Raw genomic sequence first — 24,734 nt, 5'->3', positions numbered from 1 at the left:
CATGGAATTTCACTGTGAACCTTAGCTGGGCCGTTGGTTCAGATCGATGAGTCGAGGGGACGCTGCGAGATTAAAGGCGTCCAGGTCAAGTTGCAATTTTGACAAAGTCGTTCTTACGTATCCACCGTACGGTGTAAGCTAACTTCAGTTCCAGTGCTGTTGGACCGAAATGTGACTGTGGCTGGTACTGTGCTTCCTGTGCGTGAATTGAAGTGATACAATGAGTGTTTTATTCCGTAATGATAATGTCCATGGCATATACTTGATGAATACTATACATTGCTAGTTGCGTATTCCGATGCCTCCTGACATATAACGCCGTCATGCGTTCAATGCAATATGTTTACATATTCCCATAAGATGTCCATCGCAATCATAATGTACTTCCCAATTGATTAAACCTTGATGCGCAGAGCTTTCTTAAAGTTCTCCCATTTGCTAGGGTGCGAGAACACCACCTGCCATCTAAGAACTGTCAACGACAGCGACACGCTATCCCCAGCTGCGATCTTACCTGACAATCAAATCACCGCGTCCCACCGTCTTTCGACCTTCCCGAATCGGCATGCCCGCTCCTTTAACCAGTAATTGCCCTTCGGTGGACTTGTCGTAGATTGGATAGGGCAGTGCGAAAACAATTTCTTCCCCATCCATGCCGTCTATACAAATATCGGCCCCTAGCTCGGCGAGAGTCTCCACCCATGGCACGCAAATGTCCACAAACAGGTCATCTTTTACCCTAGTGAAACCACCATGAGGTACCTCTTCAACCACGAAGATTACGTCCTGGAGAGTCCCGTCCTTCCGCTGGTGACCTGTACGGGGACAGACAATCCTAGTTCCGCTTCGAATACCCGGAGGTACATCGATATAGATTTCGACTTGCTCTGTTTTGCGGGATAACAACTCCCGTGTGATGAGAAATTGGAAAGCCGTCCCATGATACATCTCGTGAAGGGTCAGCGGAAGTGGAAACAGCCACTCCTTGGATGTGCCTCGAGGCGCACCAAGGGGTCGTAATGGGGAACCATACGTGGGAGCGTTGTCTGAGTAAGTTGAACCCTCTTCTTTTTTGTACTTTGATGACCCCTTGGAAAGCTTTTGGAGTAGTTCCCTATGGAACAATAAATTAATTGTGATAATGTTGAAAACAGATCACTTACTCTCCCAGTCCGCGCCGAGACAGTTTGTGTAACTTAGATGATGTCGGTGGAATTACAGGCCGCGAGAAATTGCCTGTTTGACTTCGCAATGATTTCGCACCGTTCGGAACGCGTGTGCGACCTTTGGAATATATGGAGGTAGATCCAGCCCCTTGGTTGTTTTTAGACCGGCTCGAAGTCTCCGACTTCGGGTCGCGTGAGACCGGAGCAAGCGCTTGTCCTGATCGTGGCTCGTGCGAATGATCACGCAAATTGTCATGTGACTTTGAGTGGGGAACGTTCGTGCGACTACTATGAGAACGGCTAGCGCTCGTGGCGTACGACGGCGCTTGATCATGTGCAGATGGTAAATCACGTAAGTTATCGTATGATTTTGTTCGGGAGCGGGAACGAGAGCCATTGCTGCCAGTGCTAGAAGGCTTATGGGAGTGGTGCTTTAGCTTGGAGTGATGATCGTGTGAGGCATAATGAGTGTTTTTGTCGTCTGACGAACAAGGCTGGGAAAGTTTTTCGGCGTCAGAGCCAGGAACGAAAGTGGAGGAGAACTGATTGAGTGTCTGCTCACTCTTGTGTGAGCCTGACGACTTTGTATGACGGGATAACTGTGCATTGGCTTGTGGTCGTGGCTCCGCGGAAGAGCTTTTGGCTGTGCCACTTTCCGTGGGCGTAGATAACGGCGAGACACTGTCTCCACAGGAAGGAACCATGCCTTCTGTGCCATCCATCAAGGAGTGGTAGGCAGTGTTGACCTGGCAATGATGATATTGAATGTTAGACTGGAGGACACGACGACTACATCGCTTACTTCAACAAACATCTGCGCTGCGTGTTCTTTCCCGATCTGATGACGGTCGGGGTGCCATTGAAGGGCCTATTGAGAGGGTGAGTACTGTTCAACCACAATGAAAGCTGGAAACATACCAGTTTCTTGTATGCAGTTTTGATATCTTCGTCTGTAGCGTCGAAAGTGAGACCAAGAGCATTATAATATTCTGGTCGACGAGCAGCTACGGGCATCATCGGAGAGTAATGAGAGTGGGTTTACAAGGCTCGCAAGTTGCACAGGGAGGTAAGCAGGAAGGGCTCCAAGAGTGGGGGAGGGGATTGTCATTCTTTTGTAACGCAGGGTAGCATTTATATGTGAGAGAGAAGGCTCGTTAAAACGACCCGAAACGTACTTTCCAACTTGTAGATAGCTTCTAAAGCGATCATGAAACGCAGATTGCCTGCAGGTCACATACTGAAAACAACTCTGCCTCATGTTCAGCACGGAAATTCCGCGTGTTGTTATGAGTAATTACTCGCCCGAAGCATGATCAATTTGTGTCGGACGCTAGCGCTGCTGTGCAACATGATAATTGGACTGCACTACAGCTTGCAATTTTTGTTCGCCTGTTGGCTTATCGCGTTTCTTCATTATGCGGCGCAGCTAGCGGCACTAGATAGTAGTCAGAAGAGCACTAACGGCTAATTCTACTTACTTGAACTCGTTCCTTTTTCGGTGCGCGTAAGCTTTAAGAAGGGTTTTCACGGTGTTAGTATAATACTCCATCCGACATCGTGCCTTGATCAGGATCTCGCCCACTAGAGGCCGACAATCGATCACTGGAAAAAATCAAGTTGGTCGACAGCTGACCAGAATCGTCATCAATGCATCATCACTCCATCAATGCATCAATCCGTGGTTATATCAATTGAACAACAGATTTCCCAGAGAGCCTGGCCAGTGAATTCCTGGAACGTCATCCGTCCTCGAGGTGTGTGTGACAAGGTTTTGTTCGGTTCTCCGCTGCTTTCATAAGCTTCAAGCTTCAAGTTGGACCAGCGAAGTTCAGCTGAGTCTTAACGCAGCAGCTTCTCTCTACACAATTTCCTCCGAGGACCTTTCGTTCATCACCGTCTCTAGTTTCAGATTACTGGCCCGGGCCTCAGTAATTTTACCCCACACCATATTGAAGGCCGTAAGTCTAAGACTTTTATGAATCATACCCCGTCGGTCACCCATGAATGCTCCGGGTTGCTCGCAGTAGTGCCGCCTCGTGTCTCTTATATTCATAGCTTTACCCCAATGCTATCGGGACTCCGCGTCTCATTAATACTGGGCGCGTATTAAGACGGACGGTGTTTCGAATCGCTGCGAGGTAGTTCCACCTACACACCTCAGTGGAGTGTATTGGCGCAAAGGCCCTGGATGTCAACCCTTGACCATGTACCGTTCCAAAGGATCACAGAATCCAATACACTTGTAGGCATCGCACACGTCCAGCGTTTCTTTCATTCTCGCGAGACTCATGTCCCAGGTACTAGCATATTACTGGTCTCGCTCATAACTATTCTAGGTCAGCCTGTCAAACGGGCATCCTCATCGGTGTTTAGATTTCCGCTCCACCCGGGCTCCACAGTCAAAGTGAGTGCTAGTCTATACAATTCATTCGCGGCAGAATCACCCTCAGTATTCGCGGGAATGTTGATCGAGTTGTCTATTTGTCGACCATGCTTGTTCTATGTTTGTACTGATCTCTATGATCCGGGCCATCCTATTGTCCTATCGACCGCGGAGTGGACTCTACAATGTCACCGGCTTCCGACACTGCAATTCGATGATCATCACGCCCTGTGATGTTGTCCTTGTACCTCAATTAGTGTAAGTCATTTAGTCTCCTCATTCGTGGTCTGCTCCTGAACACCCTTGAATATCACTATCTAGACGCTTATCGTATGACGCGTTGGGTGTAACAGTAATCATATCTCATCGTGAAATGAATTAAAAAGTACAGTTGATATGCTAATCTAACGAGTGGAAGTAGATGACGAGTCCTAATAAATGATTACCCCAACAACTTCTTCAGCCCCTCTTTCTGTGAGGGCGTAAGACGGTCTGGGAATACGACATCACATCGTACTATGAGGTCTCCTTTCTTCTTCATGCTGCCCTGCTTTCTAATCGGCATCCCTTCGTTGGGAATTCTTGTCTCCTGATTAGGCTTCACCACGCCACCAGGCAACGAGATTTGCAATTTTCGGCCGTCCAGAGCCACGATGGTCTTCTTTCCATCTACGCCTGTGAGTGCCTCCACCAAGGGTATCCTGAGACGGCAAATCAGATCATCTCCTTCCCGTGTGAAAACATCGTGGGGTTTCTCCTCCACCACGAATACTAGATCTTGTGCCTCGCCGTTCGGCTGCTCATTGCCGGCGCGAGGGAAACGTATCTTTGTGCCGCTCTTCCAGCCCGGGAGAACCTGGATTTCAAGCACCTTTTCCTCCGTAGAGCCCCCCAATAATCGTCTGCCGACCTTCAGGTGTTTGGTCGTGCCTGTAAATAGTTCTTCAAGTGAGAGCTTCAGTGGGCGAGTAGTTTCTGAAGGGGCTGGGGCCGAGGTTGACGTCGACGTCGATGATTGATGTCTAGGAGATGGTCGCTCCGATGGCATGCTCCCCGGCATTCCAAAGAAAGACCCGCCACCACCTATATCGTCGTCATCAAAAATGTTTGGACTTCTGCCCATGCCACTCGTACCACTCCTGCCACCGCTTGTGCCACCAAAACCTGAAGGACCGCCCATGCCACCGAACATTGGAGTACCACCCATACCTCCAGAGCCACTCATGCCTCCGAAACCTCCGCCAAATTGGCTGAATATTTGTCTACAAAAACGTTTAGTTACTAAATGTTAAATGCCGGACAATGCATGCATGTTACTTACTCGAATATTTTTTGCGGGTCACTTGGCGCAAACCCACTTCCCCCGGGGCTAGATGCGAATGTAAATGTGGCCCCCCCTGGGAAGCCTCCTGAACTACCCGCAAAGCCAGGGAATCCAGCGCCAGGGGCAGACCCTCCTCCACCTTTGAGACCCTCTTCACCAACTTGGTCGTATATGGTTCGCTTGTTCTTGTCACTGAGGACTTCAAATGCTTCTGAAACCTAATATTCCGTCAGCTAGGAGCTTACAGTGGGATGTCCCACTTACCTCCTTAAATTTCTTTGAGGATTCTTCAGACCCTCCATTGCGGTCTGGATGCCATTTCAGAGCCTGCAAACAAGATGTCAACTTGAACAGGTGCCAGCATGTGAAAAGCATCACATACCATTTTCTTGTATGCCTTCTTGATTTCATCCTCCCCGGCATCCCGAGAAATACCCAAGGTCTTGTAGTAGTCGGCACCCATACTTGGGAATGTACTTGGTCGTTGTACTAGATGTGACTTACTTGAGTTGGAAGTTCAACACTATATAGCCCTGCGGCTGTGAAATATTCCTCAAATTCAGGAAAGTTCAAGATCTCTGTTTTGATTTCCCCAGAACACCCCAGAACCGTCCGAGTCACTGACGTCAACTCCGACTCATGGTATAGGGCATGCGTGGGAAGGTAAGTCCATGGACCCGACGACATGTGACACAACGTCATCCACACACTCAGAGCAAAAACTACTCATATAATGACTTGAAACAACACAAAAACATTCGGCATAAATAAAGCGGAGGCGATCATTTAAGAATTGTCACAGTCAGACGACAACATCATACTTTGGTGCACCGCTTCCGTACAATGCCAAAGCCATCAAGGAAACTGTTGACTAACGCCCATTGTTTTATATTTGTCCATTTTGTCTGCATTGCATCTGCACAATCAAGGTTGACCTGCTCCAAGTTGGGAAAGAGGCAGGATGAGAGCCACCTTTAGTGGTGTATCGACCGGTGAATTTCCGAAGACGAGGTGTTTGAGATACTTGTTGCGGATTCCACCGCCGGGAGTTTTGAGATCTATTCGGTCCAACTTGGTACCGAAGTAATTCGATTAACCCATGTAATGCGGACATTGTGGTGTTACCGACGGGATTATAGCAGCTGATTTTGAGCACCTCGAGCTTTGGCCAGTCCCTCAACAGCTGGCAGAGTTCCTCATCAGATATGTAAATGTCACAGCCCCTCTCGACGGACAGCTGAGTTAGGTTGCGGCATGCCCGCAATGGCATGAAGACACCCAGTTCTGCGCGCATCTTTCCAGAATTTCCAAGAAGAGTAAAAGCTTCAAGCCTGTCGGTGTCGCATGTCTCTCGGAGAACTGGGATAGCGTCGTGGATCCACTTGGGGAAGAATGAGCAGCTTCATTGAAGTCAATCTTAGCTTTCCATGACCCGAAGTGAACTCAAGAAGTTCAAAGCACGCTCGAACGTATCGGTAGAAGGGCCCAAACTTTTTAAATCATGAAAGCCGGGAAATTCTAAACGTCCTCAGAGGCCAAGCATAGTGACCGCAGAGTTCGTAGCTGCATGATAGGTTCGATGCCTTGGTTTCCTGGATCCCATACCGATAACGAGTGAAGATGGTGGAGCTGGCAAATAGGTTGTGTGACGAAGGGTGAGATTTTACGAAAGAAAACAATATTCCAATTTGCCCCGCTGCGAATAGACTCGACGGGACGGAAGTCAAGTGGATTATTAGTAATCAACCTACTCCTTGGCCCGGGAGTCTCCTTCCAAGTTACTTTGTGCAAACCATGGTCTCTAATAAACCGCCCGAAGACGAAGATAACGCGCACGTTGGCCTGTTTAGGCGATCATGGACTGCAGTTTTTCCGTTCTCTTCATCCGCGTTAGCCACTCTTCCCGAAAACACCCAACGGCCCGTGCGTTACACAAGAGAAGATGATATCCCAGACGTGGAGCACGACATTGATGGGCAAAGACCTACCATCAGAGATTACAATGCCATCAACTCTGTTCCGCCTCAGATACGTGTTCCGAAGAAGGTGGCGACGTCTCTGAAGATCGAGGGAAAGGTATGGTTCGCCAATGAAAGGAGTTAGCATTCATCCTCTTCCTCTCTCGTATCATTTTCTGACGCCAATTAAAGCATGGATATCCTGGCTGAATCTTGCTGTGCTATTGGGAACTTTGGCGCTTGCCCTCTTCAATGCGTCCAAAGACGTTGTAGCCCAAAGATTTGCATATACTTATGCCTTGATTAGCATCGGTGTTTTGGTAAACACGCCCAAGTCTGCTATTTACAATAAACCGATGCTCATGCTGCGAGATTTAGGTCTACGGTTTTGTGATCTATCAGAATAGGATCACTATGATTCGCAAACGCGACCCTGGGCATTACGGTTAATCTGACAACTTCATAGTAGATCCCAGCTCACTGTTAATTCCTAGACCACATCGTTGGACCTGTCCTTATCAGCGCACTTCTGTTCTTCGCAGTCTTGGCCAATTTTGTAATCCGAGGTGAGCATAAACCAATCACGCGTTCACTGTTCTTAACGATTTCCTCATTGTAGTGCGCGAGCTGTAAGTCTGCTCCAATAATTCTGTGTTGCCGCTCACAACATTTTGCAGACAATCAAAAGAAGTCCCTATTCCTGGTCTAGGATTTCTATACCACGTTACTAGCGCACTCGTTACGTCTGGCAGTCACTCGTAGCTTCAATATGTCAATGAAATTTCGGACTCTTCTGGGCTGCTCACTCGATCCCATATCGAGATCAACTTGCTGGTACCCAAAAGAAACGTCAACACCCAATCCTTCCAATGGTCACATAAAGCATGTTACTAGGCCTCGCGTAGATATATATGCTAATTTTGCCGAGTGCCACATGCACCCGCTTTCTACTATTTCCTCAGTCCGTGGTCCACACCCAGATCCAGAAATCACAGTACAAAACTGCACACAATTGAAACTTCCATCCAGCCATGAACATTTGGTCGATTAAGGGCGACATAACATGATTAGAGAATACAACAGAGAATCCACATCCGAGTACAAAAGCACAGATTACTTCAACGCCTTCTTCATTTTCTGCAGAGCAATGAAATCAGTAGCAATAGGCGAATCAAAGATTATCCACGCACCTTTTCCATCTCCTCCAGATCGTTGGTCTCTATTCGGATAATCTTCTTGCCCAGTGTTTTTTCAATCTCCTCCATCTGTGACCAGGTCTGGCGGTCATGGACAAAGTTTATTGAGATACCCTTGCGCCCGAAGCGACCAGTGCGGCCTTACAGAGTTGTTAGTAAGGCACGGAACAAATCTTGGAAACTCATTACCAATACGGTGGATGTACGTCTCAACATCGGGTCTTGCGTCATGGGAGTGTTGATTTCCACGCTCATTCATCAATGGCAGGTCGTAATTCACTACCATGTTGACCTGCATGATGTCGATGCCACGTGCGATGACATTTGTCGTGATAAGAACTTTGTCTCGTCCTTCACGGAAGTTGTCAATAATAGCGTCACGTTCTCCGGCGTCCTTGGCACCATGCAGTGATGCCACTTTGTGACCCTCGGCTGACATGCGTTGTGATATTCTATCTGCTGTATGGCGATGCTAGGAAGAGCAAAGGGAATGGTCAGTAAGGTACGACCAGGCGGGCGCCATCTTGCTAACCTGGCAGAAGATGATACTCTGACCGATCGTCAAAAGCTGGTACAGGGACACGAGGATATCGTATTTGTGATCTTCATTTCTACAATCCATGTAAAATTGCCGGATGCCTTCCACAGAGAGTTCCTCCCTCTGAAGCTCGATCTTGTTCGCACTGGGAGCAAATTTACTGGCGAAATTGCGGACGTGATCGGGGAATGTTGCCGAAAACAGGATAATCTGAACGCCTGTTCGGGGAATGAGGCTTACATCGATTTTTTTGTGAATTGCAGCCCAAACGAGAGAAAAACATACTCACTTCTTTACCCGCAGTGTTTGGTCACCGAGTCCATCCTGATCAAGCATGTTATCTGCTTCATCCAGAACGAACACCTTGACTTCAGATGTATCGATGACCTTTCGTCTTAAAAGATCTGTCATTGTTCCCGGAGTTCCGACGACAATGTGTGCAGTTATCCGTGATGTGCCCTTGGGAAGGTTATCCTTTATTGCGTATTCCGTTTGAACTGGAGTAAATTTTCCCATAGCAACGACAACACTCATAATCTGACGTGCAAGTTCTCGCGAAGGAGCTAGACATAGTGCCTGCAGCCAGTCTTAACGGAGAGCTGTAAAGATGCACATAGAACTGACCTGTGTCTTGTTCTTGGAGAAATCTACACGACTCAGCATGGTAAGCACAAATGCGGCAGTTTTGCCTGTGCCAGATTGCGATTGTCCGATCATGTTCTGAGGACTTGAGGTAGTGATCAGCAACATAGTTCCATGTTACACGAGCTGATCTACCCACGGATTTGCGAGCAGTAACGGCAGTGCACGCTCTTGGATCTTCGATGGCTTCGAGAAACCAAGATCATAGAGACCCTTCAATAAATCTTGATGGCTACGATCAATCGTTAAAGATGCATAAAATGGCAGGATACGACAACGCACAGCCCAAGCTCCTCAAATGTCTTAGCGCTAAATAAAGGGGAATTCGGGTCGGTCTGCTGGTCTGCAAGTGTGACCTGAAAATGTAGTGAGTTATTTAACAATTTAGTATTGCGGCTCCTAAACGTACCGTGACCTCGAATGTCGACGCAATCAAGTCGGTTCTAGCTAAGAGTATAGCATCAGTCAGTTTCGCTGCGGGACAACGACGCGACCTGCACGCACAACTTGAAGATGGAATAGGCTCAGGCTGCTCCTCCTCCTCCTCCTTCGTACCCTTGCTTTCAGCCTGTGCAAGTGGCGCAGAAGCTGCAAAATGTCAAGTTTATGGTACCTAGTAGCGATATGTCACAAACCTTCCAGTCTCGGGGTATAAAAACCGTCTGCGTCCTTCTCCATGAGTGATGGTTAGAGCGAAAGATGTGAGTGAAGGTTTGAGGTCGTCCGATTATGGAAGGTAAACTAAAACCGAGACGAATCAGATCTAACTTTACATAAGAGTCCATCTTATCTCAGGCCATTATTTCCTCTTGGTGGGTCTATCATCATGGAACACTCGTCGACTTGTGAAATAATACAGGGCCAGATTTACCTCAGTCAGACGTCAGGTTGTCACTCCGGCGGAAATAAACTATGAACGCAAAACCGTTGTGGCCTCCCGGTCACACACTCAAACTCCTTCAGAAAGTACAGAGGCATGAGTCTCTTGTGGAACTCGTGTACACGTCCCATGAACGTTGGCCTTTCCCTCGACTTCCCACTCACCCACAACGTAGACTTGACACCATTCGTATATCTATTTTAGACTCTTCTTTCAATCCGCCGACATGCGCCCATCTTGCTCTGGCAAACTCTCGACCTCCACGGTACACCGTGAAGTCCGGCTTCACAGGCTTGCCTTTGGCATCAGCAGCTGAGCTCGATTATGATGCAAAGCTGCTGCTGCTATCCGTGCGGAACGCTGACAAAGCACTGAAATCCGGTGATGCAACACATGAGCAGCGCCTGGAGATGATGTACCTCTTATCAAAGGACATGTCAGCATCTGTCTCGAAATCTGAGTCTGCGCATGCCAACGTCGCAATAGCCATCGTCGATGAACCAACTTTTGTCGGAAAAGCCGTACTTCTTCGGCAGTTCCTGCATGCGCGGAGTTTGGGCATGTATCCTTCGGCAACTGCTCTGGACAGGATGGCAATATCACCCGCTTCTGACGAAATATCAATACCCAATCCACGCCTAGTATTCCTGCTAGGCTTTGATACTCTCATCCGCCTGCTGTCTCCGAGATATTATGGATCTGAAGTTGCAATGATGGATGCTCTTCGTTTGTTTTTCTCGCCTGCGGGAGATGATTGTTATGTGGTGTGTGCTCGGCGAAAATTGGTAGAAATGGAACATACGGTACAAGAGGAAGTAGAAGCGAAGACTTTATCCGTAGCAAAGGAATTCGTGGAGAGCGAGCGAGTGGCGTTGATCAGTCTAGGCACTGACAGCGTTGACGAGCAAACCAGCTCAAGCCAGGTGAGAACAAAGGTCACACTCAAGGACGAGACATGGAGGAGACTCGTTACCCCATCTATCGCCAACTATATCATTCAGAATAACTTGTACGCTTCTTGATGCTATTACTAGCTTTGAAAGCAAAGAAATATATTATGTTCCAGTCTATTCTATGTTACAACAACGGATATTTCATTCATGCGTAAAGTATTGAATTTTCGAAAACATGCCAATCATGAAGTCCAAGGTGAACGATTTTCTACGATGAAGCTTGAGCGAAAGCGATAGCAACAGTCTGTTGAAAGCACATGTCAGGTCATGGTTTGGTGATGTGGGTTCACGACACATACCTCAGAATGACTCAAGGACACCAACACATTAGTGATCCCTTTACCCTGTGCAGCAACTTTCGCGTTGCCGTGAAGAGTTACAGTTGGAACGCCAGACTCGTTAGGCAGGATCTCGATATCCTTCATCGCAGCGGCAGCACCCTTTGATGGCACACCTAGCGACTTGAACACGGCTTCTTTTCCTACCCATCGAGCTGCGAAGGAGGACGGAGGTGACGGTTGGGCGCGGCAGTAGGCAATCTCAGCCTCGGTGAAGTTGCGTTTGACAAAAGAAGGATTAGAGGATGGCACGGAGGATATCAACTCTTGATCGACTCCGACTCCTGCTACGGATCCCTTTGACGCAAGAGCATCTGCAACAACCTTGGCGTTGGCAGTATCAAACGGAATGCTTTTATCAAGGCTGGCGGCATACGAGTAGCTGCGAGTCTTCGGGTTGAAGGTAGCACGAGCCATGGGATTCATGAGAACCGCCTGCTCCAGCTCGGGACTGTACGGCGGGCCTTCCTTGATCTTGACAAGGGTGTTGGAGGTCATCATTTCAGTCATGACCTTGTATGCCTCTTGCGCACGGGACTGATTGCGTATCTTGTATGACTCATAATCGGAGGTTTCAAGAGCACCGAAGAGATAGCGTGGATGAATAACAACTGCGGTGCCCCCGACTTGACCAAAACCAAAGGATGACTAATAGTCACAGTATTAGCCCGTGATGAAGACAGATCAATTGAACTCACCATGACACCGGCGCGGATACCATCGGTATGAATAGACCTCGATGGGAACATGAGGAAGTGGTGAGCTTCGAACCGGGCATCGATGTTGCTAATGGGTGCCATGAGCAGGGGAAGTCAGTCTGGAGACGAAGTACTTACTCGCTATTGCGGTTACCTGGGATAATACCAGTAATGACAGTCTGCAACAAACCAGCCATCTGCCACGCCGCTGAACCACCCTTCGAGTGGCCAAGCAAGCTCTTCTGGGCAATAACAGGAACGGCATTGCCGTGGGTGCGTGACATGGACTCGAAAATGTTGTGCCAGATCTGCGTTTCGTTCTTCTCATTCGCGCCAGTACTCGTTCCATGAATCGAGAGAACACCAATGTCATCTGCTGTCAAGCCCCACACCGCGAGTGCACGGCGCATAGGAGCCACACGAGCATCAGTACCCTCTAGCATGCCATACGTAGCTAAAGTCTCCTTTTCTTGGCCGCGAGCTTCCTTCTCAATATCAGCAACACGGGATGAGAAGTATTCCTTGTCAACATCCCTGCCATCGGCCTGCAGAGCATCCATCTCCTCCTGTAGCTGAGCAAGCTCGTGATCGAGCCACTGGGAGATCTGCTTGCGTCTGAAGGCGATCTGGCGAGATCGGTAATCAAGACTGAGACTAGGAAGGGGGTACTTCGATGGGAGTTCTCTTGCAACAGAAAGAGCACCGCGACCAGGAGCTGGGATAGATCGTCCAGCCTTGTCACTGTAGAACGGATGATTAATTGTGCGTCGTTCAGGTTTGACGTAAACTTACGTGGAAGTCGACGTGAATGCCAGAATACCACGGATAGGAGCACCGATTTCCAGGGCTGTCTTTGCAGTCATAATGATGTGTATACCAGTCCCTTGGGACTCCATGAACTATTAAGCAAAGTCGATGAGTTCAATATATCTAGGGCATGGATCAGACAACTCACGCCTGAGCGAGTGGTTGTAGCGGGACGGGACATCTCAGTAGGCTCACGTCCCATGGCGAGCTCAGTCTCGGCGTTGCTCGTGGCCTTCATGTTAGCGAACTCGTAAGAGCCTTCCTCGCTGATGTCGTCGAATCCACCGGCAATCATGACTTTCGCCTTCCCAGATAACAGCGTATCGGAGGCGATCTCAAGAGATTGAAGTGCAGTCGCACTGACATTCGAGACAACGTGAGGAACAACAAACTATGAATCCTTATAAACACTCACCAAGCGCCAACAGGAATTTTCACTGGGCCGCTGGAAGACATCAAAAGAAGGTTAATCCATCCAGCAGTAGTGTTGATAAAGCTGTGAAGATAGGTCAATCATGTATACTCGTTAAAGAAAGTCAGATGGACTGACGTCTCCTGCAAGATATCGTTCTGAACATCTTTCTCTTCACGGCGGTCCTTGAACATTTGCGCTAGACTCTCCGTACCACCCATGCCGCTGCCGACACACGTGCCAACTTCAGAGGGGTGGAAGTACTTGTATAGTTCATAGGGATCTGTGATTCCAGACATGTTCAAAGCCTCAGCAGTGCAAACAAGGGCCCAGAGAGTGGCACGATCTGTTTGAGCGATGATATCTGGCGGAATACCGTAGCGGCCGGCATCCCATCCGGTAGGAATTTGACCAGCAACGAGGCGACTGAACTTAAACGCCTTGGGGACAAATACGCGCGCACCCTTCTTGAATTTGACGAACCACTGGTCACCTTCTCCAGTCCAGATATCGCATTTGTCGCCATGCTCGTACTTGAATTTCTCGGCCTCAGATTGCGCAACTTCGATTGCTTCCAAGTCATGAATAAGCTCGATCTCTTGGTTGAAGACCTTCTTCTTGGGATCATAGCCGCGGAACAGCTCAGGCTCTGTGAGGGGATTCATAACTGACTAATAAAAATCGAGAAGCGACTCACCAATCAACCGTACACCAGCGTGACTCAAAATCTCCTTCTCGTAACGACTTCTGACGTCCTTGTCGTCGACAGGCTCGCCAGTCTTAGAATCAACCCAGCCAACGTACAGTGAACCGTCCTTGAGGCGTCCATCGAAGTGCTTGATGTAACCCATGAGCCAGGCCATCTCAATACAGCCCTCAATCGTGAACTCTCCTCGTGCCTCCATTTCCCAACGAGTACGGGAACTACCCCAAGGACCGACCTCAGCGAATCCAGTGATGACAACAACCTTCTCCAGATCGATAATACCGCGGAGTTTCTCGAGATCATGCAGGGATGAAGTAGGTTCCAGGGCAGGGAATTCAAATGTGAAGTTTGCTCGCGGGACCACATTGGCGGTTTGCAGGACACGCTCACCCTCCGCTCCATTGATAACCTTGAAATCAAGAGCATTGTCGCGCGCAATAGCGCGACGAAGTTCGCTCTTCTTGTTCAAGTTCATGCGAATGCGACTTGTGATATCAGCGAGGTCAGGGAGACGATCCATACCACCATTGAGGTCAGCCCAGATAGGCTCAACCTGGGTGATGCTGAAGAGCAATGGGTGCATCAAACCTAGGATATTGAACGCCATCTCCTTCGCCGAGAAGGTACGGACACCGTGACTCTCGACTTCGTCTGCGACAATGTTGGTGGCATCCATGAGACCTGTACCACGGGTCCATCTATGTGGTATAAGCCACCGAGCAGTAGGAAAAAATTGTGACGATACTCACCCAATAACAGCACCGGCCAAGCACAAATACTCGCCCCAGCTCTCCGAGTTCCAGCGATTGAACAATGTCTCCAGAGATATCTTGGACTCCGAATAGAGACCGTCGTTGCCGAAAAGGCCGTGATTGGGAGATAGGGGAAGAATGACCTGCGTTGGTCTGGTGACGAAGTGACGAGAGGCCTTCTTGTTCTTAACTGCACCGAGGATGCGCAACAAGTTCACCAACATAATGCGGTGGGCAAGCTCAGACTTGTCATCCAGGCCGTCAATTTCACGGCCATTCTCGGGCACTGCAGCGAAGGGCAGTATGTAGTCGAGATCAAGACCGAGCGTGGCATAGATATAGTCAACGAGTGCTTCAACATCCTGCTTCGAACCTTGGTTGAAGGGAACAACAGTAAGGGCCGACCCTCGAGCGCCAAAGCTCTGGTAGATAGATTGGTAGTACTCCACGGTCGCTCGGTTGTAACGTGAGGTGGTGATAACGACATGCGCACCACCCGACAGAAGACCCTTCAAGATCTCTACACCAATGGAGCCCTTGCCGACGCCAGTGAGAAGAGCGTTCTTATCCTTGAAGGTAGTGCCCGAAGTTGCAATCTCGTGAAGAATATCGAGGTACACGCCAGTCAAGTTGCTGGAGTACTCCCAGTTGCTGCCTACCTTGCGTTTGAGATGGAGAAGGGGAACCTTGTCTGCGGACACGCTGGTGGCGGCGGAGATCTGCGGACGAAGGAATTGGGAAGAAGAGCGACGACTGCGAGTGCGCGTGCGGATTTGTTCGGGACCCTTCCGGAGGGAACGAACAACACCCTCATACAATGCTTTGATGCGGTTCTTCTGGTCTTGACTGATACCGGGTTGCGATCTGACTACAGTCCACAGCTTCAAGACGTCATCTTGCACCTTCTGGATGTTTACAGTGGAGATGGTGTCTCCACTAGCCATCTCCTCGACATAAGCTTCCAACTTGCGAACATTCTCCCGGACGACTTCGGAGTAGACAATATCACCTTTCTCCGTGACTTCGGTATGAGGAGCAGTGGGGAATGTCACTGGTTTGAAAACGTGATTAATGATGATGAATACAAATCAGTCTGCGTGCTTACCATCTTTGTACACTGGAGGATGTCCGATCACTTCCTTCGTGTTGTCGATGAGCTGCTGGCCAAACTGTTTGGCAAGAACATAGGTATCACCCTTACTAGCGTCGCAACGGTCGATGTTGTACTGCATATAAGTGAGAAGTTCGGGGTCGGCGCGGTTGAGTAGAGCGATGCAGCGGGCAGTAAGCTCGCGGTCGACGGTGGTGAGACGACCATGGATGATGTCGTAGTACATGAGGAGAGCGTCTTGTCGCACCCAGTTCCATGAAGAGTCGAAGTGGCGAGCCTTAAGCGGGTCGAAAGCAGGTTGAATACCATCAATGTAAGCATCGCCATGCTCCTTCGTAATGGCATCCAAGCGAGCTTGCAATTGAACAGAATTGGCTTTTTCCTTGTCAAACGCAATCTCCCCAGCACGAGAATCCTTGTTCAGATAACGCATATAAAGCTCAACGTGCTGAGCGGCAAACTGCTCTTGTTCAGCACGGAACTTCAAGAACTCCTCGCTGTTGATGGTCGCACCACCTGCGGAACTACCGCCGGCACCTCCAGCACCTCCGCTGGAGAGAGAGATCCCAGAACGTTGAGCGTAGATGGCAACAACAGTATCAAGCCATGCCTTGCCCTCAGCCTCCGAAGAGAGACGTTTGGCAGGCTCCATCGTGGTTCCGAGTAGAAGGACGCCGTCAGCGCGTAACGATCCCAGTCCCCAAGTCTTTGCTAAGTGCGTCTTGATGGCAGACGAGTTGAAGCCACCAGGCATCTTGCCACCGATCATGCGGGACACCAAGCCCGAAGTGTACTTGCCGAGAGCACCGGAGTGGCCAACGCTGAGAGCAGAACCGAGCTCCTCTAAAGGCAGCTCTTCACCCTTCTCAGGGGCAGATAAGAATTCAAGTTGCAAGTCGCCGAGAATCTCGTTCTGAAGAGTCGACTTGCCGCCGACGAGATCTTTGATGGTCTTGCTTGCAGGAACTTCCTCAATCTTCTTCTTGAGCTTCTGTGCGATGATGGACATGAGGATATCGTTGGCCTTAATGGGGGCATCCTCAATGGAGGCAGCGGGACCTGCCGAAGGTGAAGCTACGACAGGTGTGGGTGCAGCAACAGGAGTTGCGGGGACAGACGTTGACTCTGGAGTAGCTTCAGCAACAGGAGTTGCAGCAGCTTCATCTTCGAACTGGTAGTAGATCTCGCGGACGTTCTTGGCGTGGCAAAGGATAATTCTCTTGCGGCTCACGGCGTCATCTTGCGCCTCATACTTGGCCTTGAGAGTGCGAGTGGCCATGCCAGTCAGCGTGGGTGAAGGACCAAGCTCGATGAAACGTTCGAAGTGATACTGAGTGAACAACAAGTCCTGGGTTTCAATCCATCGGACAGGAGATGCGAACTGGTATGAGAGGAGTTCAACAAGGATGGTGTATGCGAGCTTCTGACGCTGCTCAGGGGATGTCCAGTCATCCTGATCCCACTTCTTAAGAACCTTGTCGAGACGGGGTGAAGACGTCTGGTCATAGATGAGCTGCACGTACTCGCGCGTGATATCAAATGGCTTGGCGACCAAGTTCGGAATGTATTTTCCGATGAGCATGTCAGGGTTAAGAAGCGACGGGTTGATCTTCTTTGAAAGGTCTAGAGAAAGTGATTAGCTGGGTTGGCGTGATGTACATTCACGACTTACAAGCACGGAAAGGCATGACACCAGCCCAGAGGTAACGAGAGTGGAAGGGCACATCAATACCAGGAAGAGGAATAGTTGCAAAGCCACGCTCAAGCTTGATGTAGCCCTCTGCTCGCTGCTGCTCCTTGGCGCGCTCGAAGCACTCCATGACGATGTCACCAAGCATCTCCTTGACCTTCTCGACAGTGAATTGCTCAGTCAGCTAGAGATGCTAACGGTAAGCTGCGATCATTTCGATAGGATGGAGTGCAAACCTTCTGAATGTCGATCTTCTGGACCTTCAAGTAGTTCAAGACGTTCGTCATCGTCTGAAGAGCCAGGAGCTCTCCAGCGCAAACATATTGTTGACCCTGTACAAAATACATGTTAGTGACGAGAAAGAGTTCAAAGTGAGACAGCACTGACCTCGACGTTGTAGTTGACGATTTCGAGCAGCGTGCTCGTACGAGTGGAAATGGTGTCGACAACCTCGCGAAGTGCAGCATCGGTAAAAGTCTTCGAGATACGACTGGGGTTGACAGCACACATGGCATAGTTAGAGCGGTTGTGAGCATCACGCTCGACTGCCCGCTGCATCGTGATCCCACGGTAGAAAACAACATCGACAAGGGCGGATATGTGGAGGACATCAGCCATGGAGGCAAGAGCAGAGTATTCACCAAGGGAGTGTCCAGCAAACGCACAGTCCTTCTGGACAAAGCCCTTGGCACGCATATCTTCGAATGCAGCTTTCTCGGTCACGACAAGCGCAATTTGTGCGAATTGAGTAGCAAAAAGGAGACCATTGGGGTGGCTGAAGGTGTATTTCGGGGTACGAATGTCAATGTCGGCGAAGAGGGGATGGGTTTTAACAACGCCGTCCTTGTCCATGGTGTCGTAGGTCATGTCCATGTACCTCTGGCGGATTGCCTGACCCTTGATACCACCAAAGTGAACGATCTTCTCCTTCGGGTTGTCCTTGACGATTTCAACAATGGAGAAACCATACACGGCAAGTAAGTGCGCATCGGCTCCTTCCCAGACCGCGCGAGCAGCGGAAGAACTGTTGTATAAATCCATTCCCATGCCGGGTTCCTGTGAGCCCTGGCCGGTGAAAACGTAGACGGTGGTAGCCTGCGCAACCTCTGCAGTTCCCTCGAGGACCTTCTCTTCACGCTGGTTTGACGTTTCGACTTTGACGACCATGTTGCCGTCGCGCATGCCAACGTGGCGGATGTTGACTTTCAGCTCATCGCCAGGCAAGATCATACCGACAAAGGAGACATCATATCTAGACAAAGTTTAGTCCGCTGATCACGCATCCTGGAGACTTCACTTACGCAACGACACGGTCAGGATTGCCTTCCGCGACAATGTTTTCGACGTAGCGGCGTGTAGCAGCGCTTGACCACATGCCATGAGTGATGGTACCAGGGAGGGATGCGTAATCTGCGAAATAAGGATTGACATGGATGGGATTGAAATCGCCGGAGACTTTCGAGTATGGCTCGTTTGCAAGTGGAGCATTGAACGTGGTAGAGACATTGCTGGACATTGTGTATCCCTCATTGGTGAGTTGTGTGAGACGACCTTCTTGTGTGCCCCGACGCTCGAGGTGCGCAACGACAGGGTTTCCGTGGCAGCCTTCCTGCTCGAACTCCACTGACGCGACTTTCTTCAAGCGCTTGAGCTGATCGCGCATGAACACGTCACCAGTGACTGTGACATCCCGGTAAGTGGTCTTATCCTTGAACGTGACCTGCGATTGCACTCGGAAAACGAGTGTCATGCCAGCCTTGAGAGGTGTCGACTGGTCTTCCCAGCTCAACCACTCCTTAGACTGCATGACACCGACATCAGCATCATTGGCGATCTCCACGACATAGTCAGGCTCGTTGATAGTCTCAAAAGTATCCTCGAAGTCGATGAAACGGCCGCGGTAAAGGAATGACGAAACGACCTCGATGACGGGCTTCCCATCACGGAAAACATGTCCCTTGACCTTCACGACCTTGCCAGCATCTGTGTTCTTGACCGACGAGATGTGTGCGTCAGCAATACAGACATCACCAGCAAGCAAGGGCTTTGCGCCGGCAATCAGGCGGAAGCCATTCGAGAGGTGGACCAACTTCAGCAGATCCCCATCAATGGACACAGGGAAGATAGCTTTCATAATAGCCTATGTCATCGTCCCAGTCAGTTTAAGACCCTAAAGCATTCGGACCTCCAACGACATACCTGCCACCCAGTCACAATCGCAAAGTCCATCGGAGCCTTGACAAGCTCCGTGCGCGCTGCCTTGAACGCCTCGTTCTGGTTACCAACAACACCGCAGAACATCCCCACATCTTCGGCAGAGATTGTGACCTCAGGGCCTATGAATGTTTCATGAATATCAATCTCAGGCATTTCTTCATCGTCACCGAACCACAACTTCCAGTAGAACTCTTTGATGCGACGATTGCGACCGACTGCGACCTCGTGGATTGGGATCGCGCCTGTGGATGGTACGTATTTGAATTGCAAAACAAGGGGTACGGATACATCGCGCCTGTCCTCGTAGAAAGTGACGTCGATAAGATTGGAAGATGCAGTGTATTGGATCTCAACAGCCTTGAAATCGGGCTTGTGCGTGCCATGCGAGCGACCAGCACCGTAAAAGGTCAGATATGTTGGCGAGCCTTTCTGCATGCCAATGACCACCTTCTGCCCACGTCTCGGTGCAAGGGCACGTTGGAGCGGGTTGTCAATGTATGCAGTGCCTTGAACAATAGTGTCAGATGTCAACAACGCCTTCAGCCAGCTAAGCTCTGAGCCGGACAGCGCCTGCAACCACTCCCTCGTGTCCGGGATTATATCACCGACATTATACGTCACACTCGTCGCGGTTTCTTCATAGGCAACGCTATCGGGAGTCTCGGTCTCCTCTGGGACAGGAGCAAGGTAGTCAACAGTTGGCACCTTAGAAACGTCGCCGCCATAGGAGTGCTCGAGGAGCTTCGCGACGAGGCTGGAAGTGATGTTGCCAAGAAGATCCTTGATTGGTTCGTCTTTGACTGTGGAGTACTTGACAGCAACGGGTCCTTGAAGAATGCATACACGCTGCGGGTCCTGGTCAAACACCGCTTCGATGTCCTCTGCGGCCCAAAGCGAATCCTGTGCTCAGCCATCATTATGGACGATCTCACTAAGAGAGGGTTGATTGAGACAAACCTTCTTGAACCACACCTCGAAGTTACTGTCCAAAATTGGAATGAAGGGCGCTGGCTTCTGGCCTGCGCGCTGAGAAATTGTAAGGAAGTACGCGCGGTCCTCAGCAGCGAGTAACTGAGTCTTCGAAGCAGGATATTTGTCAAAGAACGACTCCACGAACTTGCTGGGATCGTCCAGCTCTGTGAAGCTCTGCAGGACACTGGCCTTCAACCCTCCATTAACACCGGCAAACCTCTCCTCTACGCGCCTCAACCAATCGCCCGTCAAGTTCCTCAAGCTCAAATCGATCCACCGACTCTGATGCGAGACGTACATCAGACGAACCATGCGTAGAGCGACTTCCTCGTACGTCATGTCACCCAGATCGAGGGCAACACTCCCATCCTTCTTCCAACCGAACCATGGCTTCGCGAAGTCTGCATTCAATTTGCCAATAATCTCCGCTTTGCGCTCAGCAAGCCAAGGGCTGCGCTTCTCCTTCGGGAGCTTGAAGACGGTGTCATCAAACTCCTTCCAGAGCTTCACAGCACGCGTAGCGACCTTATGGATAGGCTCGCCCAGCTCTGAGCGCACCGTCAAGATTCCGCCGGTAGGCTTTGCATACGTGTTTTCCCATTGCTTGTCATCGACACCACGCGCTCCAACAATAAGATCTTTCACACTGGAGCTCGTGTGCGCCTCCTTGGCCACCATGACGCGCGACGCGAATAGGAAACCGTCAAATGGCATGAGCTGCTGGCCGTAGAGGTCCTTTGACCAATCACCAGTGAGATATGGCCATACATCATCAGCACCTCCGAACCCGGAACCGCCGACAAGAATCAAGTTCTCCTGCGCACGCATGGCGCTGTATGTTTTCAGCACAGGCATGTGGAAGTCTTCGTAGGAGTGGTGACCACCGGCACGACCTCCCGTCCATTGAAGAATGATAGGGAAATCAGGATTAGACTTCGCAATGTTGACGACCTGCCTGATACCATCCACCGAGCCAGGCTTGAACGACACATGCCGGATACCAGCCTTCCTTAATCCATCGATGATCTCTGCTGCTTTCTCAGTGCTGGGAATACCAGCAGCAACACAGAAACCTTCGATAGGTAAGCCCTCGCGGCGCATTTCCTGCCACAAGGGGAACTGGAACCCGAATTGGCGTGGGTTGATGTAGAGGGCGTTGAGCGTAAGGCCGACGCCTGTAGGAATTTGTGCTTGAATCTCGGCAACTTTTGCACGCAGCGCTGCAGGGTTGTAGTGACCTCCACCTGCCAGCTCGATATGGTACCCTGCAGAGAGAACCGCAGAGACGAAGCCCGCTTTCACGGTTGTGGGTGTCATACCAGCGACCATGATCGGAGGCTTCCCGAGCAGGCGCGAGAAAGGCGTATCAAGGTGAAGAGTACCATCGCTATCATGTCATATCAGAATCTGAAATGAAGTCACGGTCCTTGATTGACGCACCTTGTTTTCACAAGTTTTGGCGCGTATTTCTTGCTCCACCACTCATCGTACTTGACTTCTTCAGTATCAAAGAGTTCCGCTTCGCCGCGGCCCTTGTCGCCTAGCGTGACAACACGCACGCCACGACCTTCAAGATTACGAGCCGTGAGAGGCCCAATGCCATTCAGGCCACCGGGACCAAAGTCAATGACGTGTGTCGCGGTCTCGGGGAATCCAGTTGCGAGCGTCCAGTGAATAGGAGACGTAAAGATCTGGTCGCATAACGAACGCGTGATAGATGTCTCCGAATCGCGCATATCAGAACCTGTAACCATCAAATCAGCCAGAAACATGATTTGAAGTGACTATATGCGCACCATCTTCGGTGTTGAATACTGGAATCCCCAATTCTTCTTTGGTCCAAAGCTCCTCGCCTTCAAGATCTTCATCACACAACTTCTCGGCAGCGCCCTTCAAATGTGCGCTGTGGTAGGGGGCATTGACCACCAAAAATCGGACACCGAACGCAGGTTTGCGCTGCGAAAACGGCACCTTGCTCTGGTCAAGCCCAGATGATGCACGTACCTTCCTCAAGTTTGTGACAAGCCCACACAGGGAACGTGAAGGACCAGTCACAACAAAGTTTCTGGGACCGTTGAACAGGGAGACAGCGATCTGCGCGTTTGCAGGTAGATGATCGTTTGTAGCGTCGAGATGGGGCTGCAGTACATCGAGCGACAGGTTCGTGATCGAAAGCATGGGCGTGGGTTCACCCTCACCTCCATCGATGCAGTCTTGAACTATGCTTGGTTCTAGGGCAAGCACGGGGAATGCTTCCTGCGCGCGCATACCACAAAAGAAGAGCCATCGGAGGGCCTTCTTAGCGTTGATATCAAATGATTCGACGGATGTGGACGCAGAAATGGCGATGGCAGAGACTACGCCCTGCGAATGGCCAGTTGCACCAGCGAAATGATCGCGGAGCTCGCCGGGAGTGAATCCAGAGACGTGACAGATGACAAGGTACTGCACCAGCTGGGTGAGACCGATCAAAGGAAGCGAGACTGGGATGGAGGCAAGATATTCAACAGGGGGACGAGGAGATGTGCCTGCGAGCCATGCCGCGACATTCATGCCATAATTGTAGAAGCTACAACCCTGGCGGGATGAGACGAGGGGAAGGAGAATGTCATTTGTGATGGATGTAATTATAGGAGAAACATAAGGCTTGTAGGTGTCATACAAGGACTGAAGCTCGTCAAAGTAGACCTCGTTGGTCCCTTGACCACCAAAAAGCGCATATATTGATGCCTCGGAGTCATCAACAGCTGTGAGGAGGGCAGAAGCCGGGGGAGCAGCAATATCTGCAACATTATGGTTCTCTAGGGTAGCACGTGCAGCAAAGTAAGCTGCAAGGATTCCAGTGCGGACCTCGGTATCGAACGGGTTTACAAAAGAATAGAGGTCGGTATCGGTAAGATATGAGGAGACGAAATGCGTGAACACACGAGCGAGGAGAGAGATGCGTGCCTTTGCGCAGTCTGATGCATCGGAAGTCCTGTGTGCAATGAAAGCGAGGAAACGTGCAAAGATATCTACGTTGGCTTGTAATGGGTGTTCTGAGTCAGCGACGGTGCCAGCGACATCGACGCGTTCCTGCGACAAGATGAAGTCATCTCTAAGGACTTCGGCAGCGATCCACTCGTCTATTTGGGTGGAGACGGGAATGGAGACCTGAAAAGCCAATTTAAACAAGAGATAGATGCCATGAAAAAATGACGCGTACTCTAACATTTGCAATGGATATTACTAGTGGACGGGTAGCAAATTGGTTTTCGTGAACGGCGTCACCGTTCTGGACTGACATTTTGGAGGGATACGATGGACGTCGGGAACGACGTGAGGAGGGGAGTGAAAGAAAGAGGACAGGGTTCAGAAGTTTGTTTTATAGGCCTGGTAGTCCCCAGTGTATTTAATTTTTTTGGTTTCAGGCGTCAACTTCCCCAAAAACTGTCTACAAGTCACGTGATTACGTAATAATCTAGACTGATAAAAACGTGTTATACCAAGGTATTAATTTCTACTGCAGCGTGTCATCGATATGGACCTTGCGTGATAATCAGGCCATGTTCTTATGTGCCCTTCTCCGTGACAAGTCATTCGCTTTCTCAAACAAAGCTGGCGATGACATAAATTTATTCATCGCTAGTTCCCGTGGCAAGACACGTACTCTAACCCCTGTCTCTTGTCAGTACCCTCGTACCCACACAACGGAAAATGAGACATACATCGAGGCAAATGCAAAACACACGCGTTTTGTTTAATTCAACTCTGTATCAACATGTGTTGTTTTACCTACACGATGTTCCTTTCCATCAGCACACTCATCAATCGATTAGCTCTGATAAGGTCGCACTCACTAGCAAACTTTAAACCCCGGCCCATATCGATACTCAGCGCTGGTCTGTCTCCGCCTAGGTCACAAAAAATCGAGATAGCACTGGTATAAAGTATTTATCATTCCAACAGTATGATGTCCAATTGATTATTACCTTAATCAGTATACCCAACG

The 24,734-nt window shown here is 49.9% G+C and overlaps 6 protein-coding genes across 6 annotated transcripts; 2 read left to right on the top strand and 4 right to left on the bottom strand.

Annotated features, from left to right (window-relative positions):
* Positions 1–157: 157 nt before the first annotated feature.
* On the bottom strand, positions 158–2,278 carry HD556DRAFT_493678 (DnaJ domain-containing protein). The gene is made up of 5 exons (XM_041310773.1): positions 2,085–2,278; positions 1,969–2,034; positions 1,164–1,912; positions 515–1,114; positions 158–465 (listed from the first exon to the last, which is right to left on the bottom strand). Exons 1-5 carry the CDS (start codon positions 2,181–2,183, stop codon positions 396–398), a joined length of 1,584 nt encoding a protein of 527 aa, XP_041166558.1. The 5' UTR covers positions 2,184–2,278; the 3' UTR covers positions 158–395.
* A 1,630-nt stretch (positions 2,279–3,908) lies between these two features.
* HD556DRAFT_1327495 (uncharacterized protein) lies at positions 3,909–5,499 on the bottom strand. The gene is made up of 4 exons (XM_041301573.1): positions 5,256–5,499; positions 5,138–5,200; positions 4,871–5,091; positions 3,909–4,811 (listed from the first exon to the last, which is right to left on the bottom strand). The coding sequence occupies exons 1-4, from the start codon at positions 5,334–5,336 to the stop codon at positions 3,992–3,994; spliced, it is 1,185 nt and encodes a 394-aa protein (XP_041166557.1). The 5' UTR covers positions 5,337–5,499; the 3' UTR covers positions 3,909–3,991.
* Positions 5,500–6,667: 1,168 nt separating this feature from the next.
* Positions 6,668–7,593, top strand: HD556DRAFT_1437101 (uncharacterized protein; the record flags this gene model as incomplete). Its single annotated transcript, XM_041305651.1, has 6 exons — positions 6,668–6,971; positions 7,024–7,151; positions 7,210–7,276; positions 7,326–7,397; positions 7,451–7,460; positions 7,509–7,593. The coding sequence occupies 6 exons, from the start codon at positions 6,668–6,670 to the stop codon at positions 7,591–7,593; spliced, it is 666 nt and encodes a 221-aa protein (XP_041166556.1).
* HD556DRAFT_1478049 (P-loop containing nucleoside triphosphate hydrolase protein) lies at positions 7,461–9,885 on the bottom strand (the record flags this gene model as incomplete). Its single annotated transcript, XM_041308559.1, has 11 exons — positions 7,461–7,968; positions 8,022–8,167; positions 8,217–8,499; positions 8,560–8,800; positions 8,855–9,141; positions 9,190–9,292; positions 9,347–9,439; positions 9,490–9,563; positions 9,617–9,654; positions 9,712–9,795; positions 9,843–9,885. 11 exons carry the CDS (start codon positions 9,883–9,885, stop codon positions 7,945–7,947), a joined length of 1,416 nt encoding a protein of 471 aa, XP_041166555.1. The 3' UTR covers positions 7,461–7,944.
* A 33-nt stretch (positions 9,886–9,918) lies between these two features.
* On the top strand, positions 9,919–11,140 carry HD556DRAFT_1327483 (uncharacterized protein). The gene has a single exon (XM_041301572.1). The coding sequence runs from the start codon at positions 10,120–10,122 to the stop codon at positions 11,107–11,109; it is 990 nt and encodes a 329-aa protein (XP_041166554.1). The 5' UTR covers positions 9,919–10,119; the 3' UTR covers positions 11,110–11,140.
* Positions 11,141–11,204: 64 nt separating this feature from the next.
* Positions 11,205–24,151, bottom strand: HD556DRAFT_492995 (uncharacterized protein). The gene is made up of 19 exons (XM_041310770.1): positions 23,949–24,151; positions 22,540–23,896; positions 22,184–22,487; positions 20,729–22,130; positions 19,754–20,671; positions 18,856–19,694; positions 17,942–18,806; positions 17,791–17,886; positions 17,537–17,738; positions 15,859–17,487; positions 14,751–15,804; positions 13,993–14,699; positions 13,434–13,944; positions 13,299–13,379; positions 13,032–13,242; positions 12,869–12,975; positions 12,215–12,817; positions 12,077–12,164; positions 11,205–12,026 (listed from the first exon to the last, which is right to left on the bottom strand). Exons 1-19 carry the CDS (start codon positions 24,027–24,029, stop codon positions 11,301–11,303), a joined length of 11,781 nt encoding a protein of 3,926 aa, XP_041166553.1. The 5' UTR covers positions 24,030–24,151; the 3' UTR covers positions 11,205–11,300.
* Positions 24,152–24,734: the final 583 nt, after the last annotated feature.

The sequence above is a fragment of the Suillus plorans genome, assembly GCF_016647745.1.
Source record: "Suillus plorans strain S12 chromosome Unknown HD556scaffold_3, whole genome shotgun sequence".
Classification (NCBI taxonomy): Eukaryota; Fungi; Basidiomycota; class Agaricomycetes; order Boletales; family Suillaceae; genus Suillus; species Suillus plorans.
The sequence above is the reverse complement of the archived record's forward strand: the minus strand, read 5'-3'. Positions and strand labels throughout refer to the sequence as shown.